Source organism: Lepidochelys kempii, chromosome 1 (assembly GCF_965140265.1).
Source record: "Lepidochelys kempii isolate rLepKem1 chromosome 1, rLepKem1.hap2, whole genome shotgun sequence".
Classification (NCBI taxonomy): domain Eukaryota; kingdom Metazoa; phylum Chordata; order Testudines; family Cheloniidae; genus Lepidochelys; species Lepidochelys kempii.
Window position 1 is genome coordinate 321,845,508 of NC_133256.1, and position 18,915 is coordinate 321,864,422.

Here is an 18,915-nt window from a genome sequence, read left to right on the forward strand (position 1 = left end):
GAGAGATCTCTTCATCAGCCCCTAGTTTCCTGTTCCTCAAAAGGTTTCTTCCTGAGGTTCTGGTCTATTGGAGAGAGGGCGATGAAAGTTGTCTACCTCTGACAGATGGCGTTCGAGGCCCTAAAGAATTGCCGATGACAAGCCACCTAGGTGTCCTGACTTCCAGTATAGCTGAGGGGCTGGTGAATATTACATGGGTGGAGGAATCCATGAGTGTTTGTACCAGCAAGATGGTGGTTGTGGACATCTCTCATGACTGAGATCAATTTCCTCAGAGACCTATGGAAAAGAGCCTCTATAGGAATGGAGTGGAGAGCCTCAGGACAGATATTTGAGAGATGAAGATAAGATCTTTATCAGAATCCTCCTTTTCCAAGTCACTGTGAAGCAGTGGAGCAGCAGAAGAAATTTGAGGTACAACCATCAGTACCAGCCAGGTGTATGGGAATCTGGAGATCCTAGGTACAGAGAACAGATCAGAACTGAGCAATGACTGAGTCAGGTGTCTCGGAAACAGCCAGGTCTAGCAGAAAATGAAACTCCTGCAGTACCAAGAGCCGTGTCGGTACCATATCCATGGCCTGCACCAAAGTGATAATGGCAGAGGGAGTTGACGGTACTATAAATCTCAAACACTCTGAGGGGAGACCTCCAGAAGAAGCCCGATTGAGCATCTTCGGTACTGGGTGAGAAGAGGCAGTGCTCTTTTTGCTGCCTTGATCCATTGACAGTACCAGCTGACCTCTCAGAACCTGGGACTTCATAGTCTTTAGGCTTGATCATGCCCTCAGTACCTGAGGAACCAGCAGTCTCGCAAGTACCAGACTGGAGAGCAGTGGGTGCTGAAGGGGCTGGAGTCATCGAAGGCAGTGACTTTCTTTTGAGGTAGATTCCCTATCTGGATAACTTGAGGGACAGATTTTGGGAGTCTTATGAGAGGAATCTTGGGTATTCCTCTTAGATATCCTTGAGGAGTGCAGTTTGGAGACAGTGGAGGCAGCGGACTTATTCAAAGACCAGCCAACAGGGGTTGGTCCCCTGGCTAGGGTCAGAGGCCAGGCAGAGTGAGCTCTCCATCATGAAGAGTTGAAGTTTGAGCTTCACATTTTTTCTGGCTTTACATTTTAAATACCAGACAGAAGTTGCATTTTTGGGAAATATGAGAGTCCTGAAGCAACAGATGTACCAGGATTGCCTTCTGGCATGACAGGCAAGGTCACCAGGATTGCCTTCTGGCATGACAGACAATGTTTGAAACCAGGAAAACCAGGCATGCCTTTCCAGTAAAGTAAAAACTCCCAGGGGGGAGTAACTGTCTAAAAAAAAATCCAATAACTTTTTAAACTACTACAGTTAAAACTACTACTAAGAACAACTATAATTAACTACTTAAAGAGCTAAGGGGACACAGTTGAGGTAAAACTCAGTGCAGACAACTGCTAAGGTTCCATCTCAGGTGAGTGGTTGAGAAGGAACTGAGGATAGTTTGCTTGCACTATGCGATATGTGGGCCAAATGGACACTGCTATGCAAAAATCAATGATCAAAGGAGCATGGGTGCAAGTGCACCCAGAGTAGAGCACCTATAGGGACATTATTCAAAGAAGCAACTAATCACAGTCCTCTTTATACCAACCTTCTATATATTGAAGATTTATCATGACCCCCCCAACCAGACATTCTCTTCTCTAGAATAAACACGCCCAGTTCTTTCAACTATTCCTCGAAGGCAGGGGTTCTCAAACTTCATTGCACCGCAACCCCCTTCTGACAACAAAAATTACCACATGACCCCAGAAGGGGGGACTGAAGCCTGAGCCCTACCGCTGCACCTCCCCACCCGGGGGCGGGGGTGTCAAAGCCAAAGCCCAAGGGGTTCAGCCCCAGGCAGGGGGCCTGTAACCGAGCCCTGCCGCCCAGGGCTGAAGCCTTTGGGCTATGGCCTGGGCCTCGGGCTTCGTCTCCAGTCCCCAGCAACTCTAAGCCAGCCCTGGTGACCCCATTAAAATGGCATCGCAACTCACTTTGTGGTCCTGACCCACAGTTTGAGAATTGCTGCTCTAAGGTCATGTTTTCTAAGCCTCTTATTTTGTTGCTCCTCTCTGGACTCTCTCCAATTTGTCCACATCTTTTTTAAAGTGGTGCCGAAAACAGGACACAGTACTCCAGCTTAGGCCTCACCACTGCAGAGTAGAGCAAAACAACTACCTCCTTTGTCTTACGTACAACACTCCTGTAAGTACATCTCAGAATGACATATAGACTTTTTCGCAACAATATCATACTGTTGGTTTTACAACCCACTATAACCCTCAGATTATTTTTCTGCAGTACTACTGCCGAGCCAGTTATTCACCATTTTAATTTTTTCTTCCTTTGCTTCCTAAGTATAGTACTTTGCATTTATTTTTACTGAATTTCATCTTACTGATTTCAGACCAATTTTCTAAATTATCAAAGTAATTTTGAATTCTAATCCTGTCCTCTAAAGTGCTTTCAACCTCTCCCAGCTTGGAGCCATCCACAGATTTTATAAGCATACACTTATGGCATGATTTCTTCTTGACAAATCCATATTGGCTCTTACTTATTACCTTATTTTCTAGGTTGAATAAAATTATTCAATAGTTTATTCCAGTATCTTTCCAAGTATCGAAGTTAGACTGAACCGTCTGTAATTCCCTGGGTGCTCATTTTCCCCTATTTTGAACATAGGTAATATGTTTGCACTTCTCCAACTTTCTGGGACCTCATCGATCCTCCAAGAGTTCTCAAAAATAATAGCTAATGGTTCAGAGATCGGTTTGGCTAGTTCCTTAAGTATACTGCAGCAAAGTTCATCAGGTCCCACCGTCTTGAAGAGATCCGATTTATCCAAACATTCTTTAACCTATTATTTCACTATTCTGCCCAGAAATCCCCTCTCCCTTGTGGTTAATATTGTGTTAAACATCTGGTCACAATTAACCTTTTAAGTGAAGCCTGAAGCAAAAAAGGCATTAACGCACTTCAGCCTTTGCTGTGTCATTCATTATTTGCTTCCTTCCCTGTTAAGTAATAGGCTTAACTTCACTTTGTCTTTCTTTTACTTCTATTGCTAAGAGTGCCAACAAGCGTACAGTACTACACGTAAGTGATGTTGACATCTGTCCCCTAGAAAATGAACTGAGACCACTAACTTATTTAGAGCAGGGCAATGAACAGTTGTAAGGTAGTAACGTATTTCAGTCATTACCACCTGAGATGATTCCAACTGCTGATACAACAATGAAATGTTCTTCTTCCCACTTAGAATCTGGAGGCACCCAGGCACCATACTTAAGAACTCGAGTATATGACTACTGTAAAGTACCAGTAGGCCAAATCGGAGAAGTAAAACCATTAATAATTGAGACAAAAACTGTTAGTGATCTAGTCTCCTCCCCCCTTTCCCCTTCACAAATAGCCTTTGGAAACCTGGCTAGCCTGCTCCATATTTTTTAAAAATAAAGTTGGTTTTATTTACGGTGGAGGGAAGTATGGGACACCCATCTTTGTTCTTTAAATGGAATTAACCATTTTTAAATATAACACAGGATATATAAATACAAAGAGTTCAAAATAAAGTGACCCTGAGTCTTTCGGCTTTTTTTTCTGCACATTTCAGAGCTGGACTTCTTTTGCATAGCAATCAATCAACTAATCATAATTTTTCCCTTTTTTTTTTTTGCCATGACAAACAAACCACCACACTTAATTAAAAAATTAAAAACAAAAACATACATTAAAAAAAAAAAACCACCACCTTACCTCTCTCCATTCTTTGCTTCCAATACCTTGTGTATACAAAACACATACTGTGGAAAGAAGAAATGCTCTGTCATTTTCATAATTTCTTTTAACATTCTTACATTAAATGAATCTGTTTTAGGAAGTCTTACATTGCTGTTGCAATTACTAGCTAGGACAATCAAATATCAAATCCTTGCACTCAGTTCCTAATAGTCCTATGCTTGGAGCCCTCCTATGGAGACAATATGGACAATGAGCCTGGAAATAGAATGGCTCTAAAGTGGGCTGTGATACTTACTGCTTGACTTTTAGCAAGTCACTTGACAATCCTTAGATGCAACACTGCGTAAAAGCAAGATTTCACTAAAATCAGATTGAAATATTGGTCTAACTATAAGTACTCTAAAAAATACACTGTCTTCAGGAGATGAGAATTAAAAGAGAAACAAATAGGGACCCATATAGGAAAGAGAGAGAAAATAGGGTGGGAGAGATAAAACTTCCTGAGCCTTTTTTCCTTAGACCTGCTCCAAATATACAAAAGAAAGATATAATATGTTGTATATCGATACACTTTTTAACTAAATTCCCACAAACAAAAATTTTGTTTAAAGCCAGTAATTGTTGCCAAAGTGACACATCCACCCAGTACAAGCCTTAAAAAAGGAAACGCCATAATAAAGTACATTTATGAGCTGTCACTAAATGCCCATACAGAATATTTTCACTTTTAGCAACAGACTTCATGCCACTGCCTCCTCCCAAAAAAAGAACTCCCTTTGTTTCCAACAGATATAATTTTTTTATTAAATATTATTATCATCATCTGACTCTCCAGCTCCATCTCAGGAGCTGAGAGCAGGAAAACTCAATCCTGGAGGTACAAGAATCGGGAGTTCTCTGCACTTCTGTAATACAGTTAATAGCAGCAGTTATCCAATACATGTATAAAATTGATTAGGGCAATCACTCATTCACATCCAACAGCCTTTACAGGTTAATGTTTGTTCACTACACATGAATCTTGAACCACGTGTAAGCCAGCAACCAAAAAGGCAACCTAACACAGTACCACTCCGCCTTCTGAATAATGCTGATCTAGATCTGCCCTAAATGGTTTTCTGACAGATTATTCTCCTGCTTCAATACATTTTTAATCTCTAATTTAAAAAAAAAAATGCTTTGGGTTGCAGTCTTTAGCAACAAAGGGTAAGGGCCCAATTCAATTCTGTAGCAGGGTGCTGGTGCAAAAGCGCCTAATTAGCCCCTGCCCAGTCAGCTCCAATCAGCGGAAACATATTGGGGCTCATGGAAAAGGCCTGATGGTGGCCTGAGGATTGGCAAGACCTGCTGGCCTGACAAGCCACGGGCTACAAAGGCTGGGAGGCAGCCAGTTAGGGAGGGGACTGGAGGCCTCCTAGCTGAAGGCTGGTTCTGCCTGTAAAGGAGGAGATTAATCCTGTAAAGTTGTATATAGACAGACACTGGTGGTGGGATAACCTTTAGTGAATAAAGACACGGTGTTGCACAACCCTGAAGCTTCTGAGTCTGAGTGGAGCAGCAAGCAGGCCCTAGGAAGAGGGGCGGATTGTGGACCCTGTTACATACTTCCATTGGAGTTAAAGAGAATCACCCTACTGACTTCAGTGGAAACAGGGTCAAGCCTGAAACTGGATTTTCTTTCTCCTCTAAAAGATACTTTGCTCCATACCTAATTTGCACTAGTCTGCAGTTAACAGAATGAAGGTAAGACAGTCCCAGGAGCACAGAAGACAACCCACCCATATTGATCCTGCACTGGCAGGCTAAAATGGGAAGTTGGGACTAGTTTATACCAAATGGCAGAAAAACAATAAAACCAAAGCCAAATAATACCAAGCCAAGATTATCATAGTCTATAGAGGATGAAGTTGATATTAAGGAAGTGTGGGGGGGGTATGATTTTTTTTTAATTACATTGAAATCATCACATTGTGTACCATGATTTTTATTATACTAACCATCTTCCTCTATCCTCCTTCCATCTTATTCTTGTACTCAGACTGTAGGTCTTGTCTTAATTTAGACTATAAAGTCTTCATGACAAGGAATGTGTCAATTTGTGTATGTTTATAATAGTGCCCAAAACAATGGTGCCCCTGAGCTAATAAATAAATAATAATAGATAATAAAGAGGTTACTTACCAATAACTATTGTTTGTGTGTTGCCTCTGTGTATTCACAATTGTGAGATATGGCACCTTTAGAGTCAAGCAAAGGAAAGGCCTTGAAAAGCCACCTCCAGTACAGCTGCCTGAGAGATCTCATACAAAGGTGTCAACCCCTTACTCTATATAAGGAGAAGTGTGCATACACAGACAGCCTCAGTTCCTTCTCCCTAACTGCCAGTCCTAATGTTCTAAGAACTCGGAGGTAGAGAGTAAGGTTGGCAGGTACTGGGACTACACCCAAGCAACTTTTGAAGAACAACAGCTATTGGTAAGTAACTTCTCTTTAAGGGCCTCTTTATATTTCCATTTATGGGAAATTAGCAAGCAGTGTTCTGCCAGGAGAACATGGGTACGGAGTTCTTGGCTAAATATAGATATAGCAAAGTTGTGCTACATAATATTGTTATACATCTAGCATAATGTTTGCTCTGACCAACCTGATCTTCCTAGAACTATGGGTATCAGAGAAATTTGAGGGAAGGCATATAGAAGCAGTTAGCTCTAGTCCAGCAGAAACACATCCAAGTGGAATCTTTGGTCTGTGTGTGCTCTTGTGCAGTATACATAGCACTTAGTGTTTTGCTCAGACACAAAGAGGTCTATTACTGGCCCCATCTATGAAATAATATGTTGGCCTCCACTGGTATCAAGGACCACTTGGCTTGATCCTGAGACCCCTTACTGAGAGACAATGTATAGACATAGTTCTCCCCAGCAAGGTGAAGAGCTACTAGGGAGATTTGGTTTGGGATACAAATTTTTTCTTTTTTTAAATAAAAAAAAAATGCACCACTTTTCTTGCTTCTGCTGTTAAGGCCTGCGAATACACTCCTCCCTGCTTGTTGATTTAATAAATGTCCATGGTATTGTCTGAAAGCACCTATACTACATGAAGATACAGAGACAGGGCCCTTTGAGTATGGCCCTTTGGCCCACCATACTACGCTGAGCTCCAGTGCATGGATATGGAGTCTGGATTGCTAGGTGTTCCACAGTCCATGTATTTGGAAATCATGATCATGTACACCCCTGCATGGACTGCAAGCTTCAGTTGTGACCACGATAGTGGGGAAAGGTGAAGCAAAAGATATCCCACTGGAGGATGTTATCCCTGTTCTTCCACCAGCAAAGCTGTTCAAGGACTTGAGGAGGGATGGTCAGTCTTCTTTGAACGTGGTGTACATTTAGTATGTATTCGCCTACCATCCAGAGCTTCAAGGATCTCATGTTCAGACAATCATATGGTGAGGTGTAGGTTGTTATGGCAATCAGGCTTAGTAGTTTCAAGAATAATTGTGTGGTCTGCATCAGTTGTTCCCTGAGAATTGCCAGGGAGTCTTGACTTTTGGGAAAACTCTTTTGCAGGAAAGGAACTGGCACAAATAGAGTCCAGGATTACTCTGACGAAGATGATCCTTTTTGTGGGATGAAGTGAGTATTTCCGACCTGAGATTAAACAATCCCAAAGACTGCAAGAGATTACCCATATATTGGATTGCTTTGTGAAATCCTGTTGGGAGCTGAACCTTAGAATCCAATTGTAAAGGTATGGTTAGATAAAAATCCCTTGTGTCTGAGATGTGCAGTAACCATCACAAGGCACTAGGTTAAGACTTGTAGAGCCATGAATTAACTGAAAAAAAAAAAAGCCGCTAAACTGATAGTATTTTATTCCGCCACCCCTCAAAAACCCTCAGATACTTGAAGCAAGTGTGTTTGACTGGCACAAGGGCAAAAATCATGTAAACTGAGAGCTGCAAACCAATATCCCTGGGATAGGTAAGACAATGTCCTGCAGAATAAGCATCCTGAATTTAAATGTTCTCCTAAACCTGTTGAAGTTTAGGAAGTCAAGAATGGATCTAAAAACTTTGGAATCAGGAAATAGTGGAAATACAATCCTTTCCCTCACTGTTCCTGTAGAAACACCTGTATGGCTTCCCTTATTGAGAAAGGAATCCACTTCTTCCAATAGGACTCTGAGACAGGTCTGTGAAGGAGGAGGAAGAAGAAGGGACAATGGTGAGGTGGCCAGGTGCAGAACTGGATAGAGTACCCAATGCAGATAACATTCAGTACTCAGTAATCAAAGTAATAATGCACTAGGCATTGGAGAAGGAGGAGGAGAGTGAGTCCAAAGGAAGGACATAAAGAAGGAAGGATTGGAGAGGTAATGTAAATTGATACATGACTCTGAACTGCACCTTCAAAATTGTTTTTTAGAAGCTGATACTGAAGGCTATGGGGATATGTGGCAAGGAATACTTGCTCTTCTGTTGCTCAAATGATTTGCCAATAACAGGATTAGGAGGCAGCTGATACTGCCTCTGGGAAGGAATCCCTTGGTGTTGTGAGGAAGCCTGTCTTTAGAAGTAGAATGCTGGGTAGAAAGTAAGTTGAAAAAGGACTATTATTTCCAAGGATGGTGCAGTGGCTTTAGTAGCCTTGGTCTTCTCCACCGCCTCACCACTTTGGTCATGAGAGGCTAGTGCCCTCAAAAGCGAGGTCTTCAGTTTTCTCTTGGGATTCAGCTGTGAGAGCCACCTGTAAGGATCTCAAGCAAGAATACCTCACAAGAGCCACTCCTGGGGCCACTGTTCTTGTACTCATGACAGAGGCATCATACAGCAATCCTAGTGCCAATCTGACCTTTGGTGAAGAGGGTCCTGGTACTTCCCTCTGGTCCTCAGGCAAAAAGTCCAGGATGGGGCTCTTGGCATCCCATGAGACAATCATAATGGGACATAATGATTTAAGAAGTGGCTTCTTGAAGACCTAGTGAGCTGAAGTAGACTTTCCTGCCAGAAGTGCTCAGCTTACATTGTTCTATGTCAGAAGGGGCAGAATGAGAAGCCTTGTTGCTCCTAACTCTTTCCTATGCTGCAGATACCCCTATAGAGTTTGACAGTAAGTACATGTGATTCATAAGCCCACTGGCACCAGGGCAAAGAATTCACAGTTCTTTACCAATAATTTTGTCTCGGACTTGACAAACTCACTTCACCTAATACATCACTTTCATTATATTTATCCATGAAGGATACACCATGAGGAGGTGTCTCTACTGCAACCTTGTGACTTATCAATACGCAATCATGAGGTGTGTGTCCAAGGAATGATGTAACCATATTGAAAATTATCCCCTTATGGTCATGGTGTGAAAGTGAGTCACCAGGGAATCATGTATCTCAGTGAGGGCTCATTGAAGTGGGAGGAAGTAGTCCCCCTCCCTGGCTAACTGATTATGTAATGCATTGATGAATGTCCAACATGCCAACAACACAGAAAAGTGTCAATGGAAAACCATCAAAGAAACTATAACCACTGAAACCACTTGCAGTAAAAAGGAACATTATGACAGACGGGGATCACCCTTTCTACGAACAGAGACGCAAAAGACTGGTTTAGTTAGTATATCACCAGGTGGAGAAAGACACTCTAGATCTATTAACTGAGGAGACCTCTTATTCAGCACGGGTGTTTTATGAAAGATTGGATCCTGTTTCCCGAGAAACAAGCGAGCTCCGCAACAGATTAAACTGGGGGAGGGGAGAAATCCGATTTTATTAGATAGCTAAGGTAACAAATAATGGAGTAATGTAACTAATAAGTGTAGGCCCTAGTTTGCGTTTTATGTGGGCTTTTTAATTGTAACCATTTGTTTGCATCACTCTTGTTTCTAGTGGAACCTCTGTATTTTCTTAAAACACAGTTGTTTTATTATAAAAGCACATACATGCTGTGTGTTATACAGGAGCACCAACTTAAGATAAAACTGAGAAACTGGGATACACTGCTCCTTTGGGAAAAGAGGATTTGGGATTTCTGTGAGTAGCAGGTGTCAGGGGCTGGAAATCACAAGAGAACACTTCAGTGGGACTCAGGGACTGTCATGCCTCTCATTTATCTACGAGGCAAAGACAGGGCTGGCACAGCTCAGAGGAGAGTGCTTGAGTGGCTGAAAGGCTGGTGGTTTTAGGGAGCTAAGACCAAACCATCACAGACCAGACTCCCTCTCACTTGAGAGGAGGGGTAACAAGGTAACTCACAGTTCCAGGTACTCCAAGAACCATTACAGTACAGTAATATAAATGAATGTCCTTCCACTGGTATAGGATATATCCTGTATACTCTCAGATACAGGTGGAGATGAAAAGTGGGAGAGAGATAAAATCTTGGTTGGGTTGAAGAGAGCAGACCTAATAGGTATAACCAGCCTCTCCATGCAGGGCTTTGGAGCTGTGCTCTGGCTCCGCTCCAGCTCCAGGCAAAAACCTGCAGCTCCACTGCTCCGGAGCTGCTCCGCACTCCAGCTCCGGGCTCTGCTCCAAAGCCCTGTCTCCATAATCTGCATCTCTAAAATGTCAAAAAAGGGGATCCAAGGTCTACATTTGGAGACAGAGAATAATTGTCATTCTTCCCTGTGATTCCTGAAAACTATCTTTTTTTCACCATTTTGTTTCAGGATCCAGCTTAGACATAACAGGGTTATGAATGTCCATTATCTGCAATGTCTACAACTTCGAAGTGCATAGCTTTGTCACACACAATGCTACAACTATAGCAAACAGGAGAAGAAATCTAGAAGAAGATAATGAAAGGTCCCTGAAACTTATAAAATATGGGTGCAGATGCATCTTTTAGCTGAAGGCTTAAGGTAACTCCAGGAAAGAAAATCCTACTGAAATTGCAAAGTGGTTGTTTTGAAAGTATTTGGCTTCAGCTTCACTGAGAAAGTAAGATGATCCAAACTAATTCTCATCCAAGATGTACCATAGAATTTAGCGGGTGACAGTTCTGATCTATTTATTAACATCTGGCCCATTCGGAAGACATTTTGGGAAGAAAATTGTAACAAAACAGATGGAACTATCACAGGCGAAGTAGTCACCATTGGAATAAAGAAAAATGTAGAAGATATGCTGAATATACTGAAACCTATTTCCACAGCCTTGAACAAACTGCAGAAAGACTGCAGCTGCATTGCTGATGTTGTTGAAATATTGAAAGAACTTTAAGAGACATTGAAGAAATATCCTACAACAAAGTTAAATTACTGGCAGGAAAGAAGTGCACGGAGCAAGCAGTGTTATGATATGAGTCATAATATATTTCAGGGCTGGAGGTGAACCATTCAAGCAGTACATATTTGCTGATGATGTTTTAAAGTCACACTACTGAACTGGTAGAAGTCACGAGCTAAGCACCTGGAACCAGAGAGTTTATCTAAGTGCTAAACCAACTTTTAACAGCAGTAGCCTCTTCTGCTGGCACATAGAGAGAATATTTTCTTCATTTAGACAAATTCATTCATAGTTGAGAAATCGATTGGGAGTTCTAAAAATAGGAAAAACTTGTCTCTCTCTCTTCCAGTCTATGAATAAAAATGAGGATGGAGGGGATGAGATCTATTAGTTTTAAAAGTTTGAAGGATAGCCTAAGTAACCTAAGAGACTGTTGTCTCATTGTCAAGAAACTTAAGCAAGTAGGAACTTAAGCTCCAGTCACTTTCACTAGACATATTTGAAAATTTTCCCAGGCTGACCTGAAAATCTGTTTAATTCACTGACTGCAGCTATCCCTCTGTTCCTTTAATAAGTCATTTAGTTGTAAATGTGAAAAATGTTTTGATAAGAGACGTTTATGTATCCAAAACATTTTAGGTTGTTTTAATAACTATATATTGTATACCCTCTTTTGTTTATTCAATTAAATTCCAGTTACTATCCTAATGCAGCTAGACAACTCACTTTTTGCTCATGATTTATCTAATAAGCAATATTCACCATCTACTAACATACTAAAATGTACAATTAATAAGAATCTGAAAATACTTAGCTATATAATCGCTTAATTAAATGTATAGGGTTACAGCGTACCCTCCTAGATAGCAAAAAGATGTACCAAATCTAGTGTAAAGGCTCTATTTAGTTGTAATTCAACCAATGAGAATGCACCTTTCTTTAGAAAAGAAATTAAATACAAAAGGAAAAGTTGATTAAAATCATGAATTGAAATTAATCCACTATGCCTTCTTGTCTTGGCAAGACAAGAACTATCAGAAATGATTAAAGATCATAATTCAGAGGAGTACTTTCCCAGGCATTAAAAAAAAAAAAAAAAAAAAAAAAACCACTAGCCAAATATATGAAGTCAACTTTCTACAAATTTTTACTTTAAAAAGTTGCAAGTCACAATTAATTATAACCTGGTTATCATACATAATTATAACATCAAAATTAATTGATGGGTTGGATTTGTGGACATGAGAAATCATTAGAATACCAGGTAACTATATTCAGAATCATCTAGAAAAATCTACCATGATATTATTGAGATTGAGACATTCTCCTAACAAATGACTTCTCTGCTGGGGAACTGTACATTCAAATTCTGTTTAATTAGCATGAGCGGAGACAGCCATGTCACATAACATTTCTAATTTTCTTGGTATTATGCATATAACCTTTTTGCCCAAGCTGTGGCTGCCACTTGAGTAAAGCGCTCTCTGAATTTATGAGGTGGAAAAGAATCTATGGCTTTAAGTTTGAGGGATGTGTGAACTTATCCACCTCAATAGTGAGACTTCTGCTTTGACAATAAGAATATTATAAGAAACAGTTTGGCTTTCTGAATTGTTTAGTCATATATATTATAAAAATAAAAATACTTACTACTCTTTTGACATCAAATTTGTGAATTTTTTTCCCTTGTCAGAAGCTAAATTTAGTTATATTGAAGGAATGTTATCTATTCTGATAATTGTAGAAGATGGTATTTTGTGGAGTGGGAGGGGTCTCTCCTCAAGGATATTTTATCATTTGAACTGTACAATACTGAGATTATATTGCTACAACTTCAGAACTTGAGCTCTTTTTGAGGTTACCATCACTAAAAAGGAAACTTTGTAGAAGTGGTCAATGATGTCAACTCCAGAGATTCAAACACCAAAACAAAAATTTCAGTGTTGAACATCCTTGTACTTTGCAAAGGCCCAGTGAGAGTTGCTGCTTATGGAAGTCTTAAAATGTAAGAATGAGAATAAAACATGTTTTGCACTCTTGTAATCTGAAAGCAAATACATGGAAAGTCTGACCTGTAGGAAGTACAAAACATGAGTAATGCTGGCCTTCTTCACAGAGGTTCTCCCTTTCCAATGCATGAGTGCTTGAATTTGAGAAAAACTGATAGTATGACCTTCAATAACATGTTTTCTTAAGGCCCAAATTTTAATCAGTTGCCCATTGTCGTCATTTGCTACCCTTTCAGTCTCCATCATGTCAGAGAAAGCTTTCCTGGTTCCAGATGTACAAAGGGCCCTTGAATCAGATATCTGAGGACGGGAAGTTATAGGAAGAGCAGAATGCATATTTAAGTCGGAGAACAAAGGGAATCTTGTTCAGCTGGGAGTTGGGGGAGGGCTCCAAGAATGCCTACTGATCTATTCATATTGTTTTAGATTCTTTTAGCCAGAAGTAGATGTGGCATATGTAAAGGAGACTTTTCACTTGTTGTACAGTGCCACTAGACCAGTGATTTTCAACATGTGGTCCCCGGACCCTGAGGCTTCACATACTATGTCTAAAATTTCCAAAGGGGTCTGGCACCTCTATTTGAAATTTGTTAGGGGTCTGCAAATGAAAAGGTTGAAAACCACTGATCTAGAGCTAATTGTCCCTTGTCCTTTACAACTGCAGAAGCCAGCTCTGACTTTAGCATTTCCTTTGGCCTCAAAATCTGGCCACTATTACTTGAAATACTAAACTGCGAAGGCTTCATCCCTCCCAGTCTACCTGGTACAGACTTAATAAACTCAGATATTCAAGATGTTCATTTGTCCTTTGACCAGGCTCAGAAAGATATATGTTCTTTTCTGTTCATATGTACTGATATACAGGTTCTTTGTAAAGATATCATCTCTTCCCATCTTGGTAGTTCACATTCACCTGTTATCAAGTTCCTCATCATTACCACGTTAATCTTACTCTTGATCTTGTCTAGCATTCTGAGCATAGTGGATAGTTAATGTGCCTTTTTTAAGAGTACCTATTGATGTAGCTTCAACTTGAGGTAAACTTATTTGAGGAACATATTTTTCAAACAAATTCATGTCCAACAGAATTGTTCTTTTTGGTTTACTGGACACTGATCAGCTGAGGACCTGAATGACCATTATTCAAATTTGCAACTTTGGCATCCAGGTTACATGGGGAAAAGGTGGCCACAGAAAGGAGAAACTTCTGCAGAATCGTCATACGGAATAAGACACACTCAATGCATATACCATCTTTACCTTTAGCTTCATGGGGGTTGGGGGAACAAACTTTAGCATTATCAAGCAAGAATTAAGACCTATTGAATGGCTGTCATGATCCTCACGTATATCTCCTCCGAGATGGAAGCTTTTCTTCTGGTGGTTTAAAGTTGCATCCAGGTGTGGTCACCAGTATAGGTCACAAAGGCAATTTTTTCCCTGGTGTATTCTGGGCTGTTGGTGGGTTGTGTTTGCCTTTTTTTTGTTGTTGTTGTTGAAGTCTCTTTTCTCTGAAGCATCAGAGATGGCCACAGCTGGAGATGGGATACTGGAGGAGGTGGGCTGGTAGTTTGAGGTGGAACCAAGAGTTCTCTTTCTCAGGTCCTTGGCTGGTCAGTTCTTGCTCAGATGCTCACGGTCTAACTTCCCTATATGGGGTAGGGAAAGAATTTTCCCCAAGTCAGACTGACCATGACCTTGAGGTTCTCTTCCCGCACTGTCCTCTGCAGCATGGGGTGCACGTCACATGCTACCATCGTCTGGGCTTAATCTCACCTGATCAATGCCCCTGCCATTGCAAAGGCCTCAGGTATTGGTGCACCACAGTCACTCCTGTTTTTCGTCTGTGGCACACAATAGTTAAGTCTCCAGAGTGCTGTAATACTTAAGTCTAATTCTGGTTGTTGGGTTTAGTGTGTGGCTGCCTGGGTGATGTTAGTGGCCTGTGATATAGAGGAGGTCAAACTAGTCTTACACTCGGACTCTAAGATACTAGAACTTTTGAGTTGGAATTTAGTAATTTCCCCACACACAGTCTCAGGGTGATCTGGCCCTTTAAAGGGATTGAGGCTCAGCCCTCCCTGTGACCGGTATAACCTGCCTTCCTAGATCAAGGGATTGAACGTAGGGATTATGGGACAAGGAAGAAGCATGTGGCTAAACCAGGCCTATTGAGAGATAAAAGGGCAACCTATGGTCATTCCTGGGAAGCTTCCATTAAAGACCAAGCTGAACATACAGAAAGACACCATGGGATGAAAAACAGAGTAGTTTGTTACTGGGGAGACATGTCAATTATTTAGGTACTGAGAGAAGGAACCCATAGTAGAGGTTTCAGAGTAGCAGCTGTGTTAGTCTGTATTCGCAAAAAGGAGTACTTGTGGCACCTTAGAGACTAACAAATTTATTTGAGCATAAGCTTTCGTGAGCTACAGCTCACTTCATCGGATGCATACAGTGGAAAATACAGTGGGGAGATTTATATACATAGAGAACATGAAACAACGGGTGCTACCATACAGACTGTAACAAGAGTGATCACTTAAGGTGAGTTATTACCAGCAGGAGAGCGGGGGGGGGGGGGGGGGGGAGGGGCGTGACCTTTTGTAGTGATAATCAAGGTGGGCCATTTCCAGCAGTTGACAAGAACGTCTGAGGAACAGTGGGGGGGATAAACATGGGGAAATAGTTTTACTTTGTGTAATGATCCATCCACTCCCAGTCTCTATTCAAGCCTAAGTTAATTGTATCCAGTTTGCAAATTAATTCCAATTCAGCAGTCTCTCACTGGAGTCTGGTTTTGAAGTTTTTTTTGTTGAAGAATTGCCACTTTTAGGTCTGTAATCGAGTGACCAGAGAGATTGAAGTGTTCTCCAACTGGTTTTTGAATGTTATAATTCTTGATGTCTGATTTGTGACCATTTATTCTTTTACGTAGAGACTGTCCAGTTTGACCAATGTACATGGCAGAGGGGCATTGCTGGCACATGATGGCATATATCACATTGTTGGATGTGCAGGTGAACGAGCCTCTGATAGTGTGGATGATGTGATTAGGCCCTATGATGGTGTCCTCTGAATAGATATGTGGGCACAGTTGGCAACGGGCTTTGTTGCAAGGATAGGTTCCTGGGTTAGTGGTTCTGTTGTGTGGTTGCTGGTGAGTATTTGCTTCAGGTTGGGGGGCTGTCTGTAAGCAAGGACTGGCCTGTCTCCCAAGATCTGTGAGAGTGATTGGTTGTCCTTCAGGATAGGTTGTAGATCCTTGATGATGTGTTGGAGAGGTTTTAGTTGGGGGCTGAAGGTGATGGCTAGTGGCGTTCTGTTATTTTCTTTGGGTGAATGTGGGTTCCCCCTATGCTGCCATCTTGTGAAGTGATATAGCCACTCCTGCCAGCATCAAGGGACTGACTGGCGCCCAGAAAAAACGAGAAGCTGATCTCAGGAGAAGGGATACAGATTGTTGTGTGCAGAGGACAGACCCTGAGAGGAAGGGCTATGCCCAACAAAGAGTCTGGGATGGAATCTTTGGGTTCTGTTTCAGTTTGGACTTTAATAGACTCCAGAAGAAGTCATGACTTGGATGGAGGGCTAAGTTGCTTCAGCAACCTAGTCATGCTAGAAACTGGTGGGAAACTATCTGACAGGAAGGCAAACTAAGGCAGAAGCAGAGCTTGAAGCTAGACCAAGTGTGAAGATTCAGTACATGTTTGTAGGTATCTATATCAGCTACAAACTGCATTTTGTTTTGTTAGCATTCTTTTGACTGTAAGACCATGCTGTGTCTTCCTGGTTCTCTTTTTACCTCCATCTTGGATGATAATTCCAAGGGGTATAGATACAATACAAACAGTACTAATCAATAAAGTGTCATAACCACTGAATGACTTTGCTCTGGCAATTAAATGGGTATGCTAAAGAGTGTGGCCAAAGTTGCAAGAAACCAAAATTTTTCCAGTCAGGACTCAGGGTGGACTGTAATCAAGCAACAGATCACCTGATGGTGGACCTTAAATCACTTGATGGGGCCTTAAGAGATGGACAAGGAGGGTCAAATGAAAGGAGGATAGAAGTTTTTAAAAGGACAAGGTCTACCCTGAGCAGCAGCTTCCCCATCCAGAATAATGAGCATCTGGATGATAATGAGTCGAAAGAATAGTAAATATGGCAGGCGACCAGCTTGGCTTAATGGTGAAATCCTAGCGGATCTTAAACATAAAAAAGAAGCTTACAAGAAGTGGAAGGTTGGACATATGACCAGGGAAGAGTATAAAAATATTGCTCGGGCATGTAGGAATGTTATCAGGAGGGCCAAATCGCACCTGGAGCTGCAGCTAGCCAGAGATGTCAAGAGTAACAAGAAGGGTTTCTTCAGGTATGTTGGCAACAAGAAGAAAGCCAAGGAATGTGTGGGCCCCTTACTGAATGAGGGAGGCAACCTAGTGACAGAGGATGTGGAAAAAGCTAATGTACTCAATGCTTTTTTTGCCTCTGTTTTCACTAACAAGGTCAGCTCCCAGACTGCTGCGCTGGGCATCACAAAATGCGGAAGAGATGGCCAGCCCTCTGTGGAGATAGAGGCGGTTAGGGACTATTTAGAAAAGCTGGACGTGCACAAGTCCATGGGGCCGGACGAGTTGCATCCGAGAGTGCTGAAGGAATTGGCGGCTGTGATTGCAGAGCCACTGGCCATTATCTTTGAAAACTCGTGGCGAACCGGGGAAGTCCCGGATGACTGGAAAAAGGCTAATGTAGTGCCAATCTTTAAAAAAGGGAAGAAGGAAGATCCTGGGAACTACAGGCCAGTCAGCCCCACCTCAGTCCCTGGAAAAATCATGGAGCAGGTCCTCAAAGAATCAATCCTGAAGCACTTGCATGAGAGGAAAGTGATCAGGAACAGCCAGCATGGATTCACCAAGGGAAGGTCATGCCTGACTAATCTAATCGCCTTTTATGATGAGATTACTGGTTCTGTGGATGAAGGGAAAGCAGTGGATGTATTGTTTCTTGACTTTAGCAAAGCTTTTGACACGGTCTCCCACAGTATTCTTGTCAGCAAGTTAAGGAAGTATGGGCTGGATGAATGCACTATAAGGTGGGTAGAAAGCTGGCTAAATTGTCGGGCTCAACGGGTAGTGATCAATGGCTCCATGTCTAGTTGGCAGCCGGTATCAAGTGGAGTGCCCCAAGGGTCGGTCCTGGGGCCGGTTTTATTCAATATCTTCATAAATGATCTGGAGGATGGTGTGGATTGCACTCTCAGCAAATTTGCGGATGATACTAAACTGGGAGGAGTGGTAGATACGCTGGAGGGGAGGGATAGGATACAGAAGGACCTAGACCAATTGGAAGATTGGGCCAAAAGGAATCTGATGAGGTTCAATAAGGATAAGTGCAGGGTCCTGCACTTAGGACGGAAGAACCCAATGCACCGCTACAGACTAGGGACCGAATGGCTAGGCAGCAGTTCTGCGGAAAAGGACCTAGGGGTGACAGTGGACGAGAAGCTGGATATGAGTCAGCAGTGTGCCCTTGTTGCCAAGAAGGCCAATGGCATTTTGGGATATATAAGTAGGGGCATAGCGAGCAGATCGAGGGACGTGATCGTTCCCCTCTATTCGACATTGGTGAGGCCTCATCTGGAGTACTGTGTCCAGTTTTGGGCCCCACACTACAAGAAGGATGTGGATAAATTGGAGAGAGTCCAGCGAAGGGCAACAAAAATGATTAGGGGACTGGAACACATGAGTTATGAGGAGAGGCTGAGGGAGCTGGGATTGTTTAGCCTGCAGAAGAGAAGAATGAGGGGGGATTTGATAGCTGCTTTCAACTACCTGAAAGGGGGTTCCAAAGAGGATGGCTCTAGACTGTTCTCAATGGTAGCAGATGACAGAACAAGGA

General features: G+C 41.9%; 1 protein-coding gene across 11 annotated transcripts in view; it reads right to left on the bottom strand.

The window, feature by feature from the left end:
• The window catches only part of CPNE8 (copine 8), a 296,010-nt gene that overhangs the window by 243,888 nt on the left and 33,207 nt on the right, over window positions 1-18,915 (bottom strand). For all 11 annotated transcript variants that reach the window (XR_012156821.1, XM_073328394.1, XM_073328405.1 and 8 more), the window contains one exon: window positions 3,790-3,836. Coding sequence is in view for 9 of the 11 variants with exons in the window: in XM_073328394.1 (XP_073184495.1) it covers window positions 3,790-3,836 (47 nt within the window). In the remaining 2 variants the exon portion in view is untranslated. The remainder of the gene's footprint in view (window positions 1-3,789; window positions 3,837-18,915) is intronic.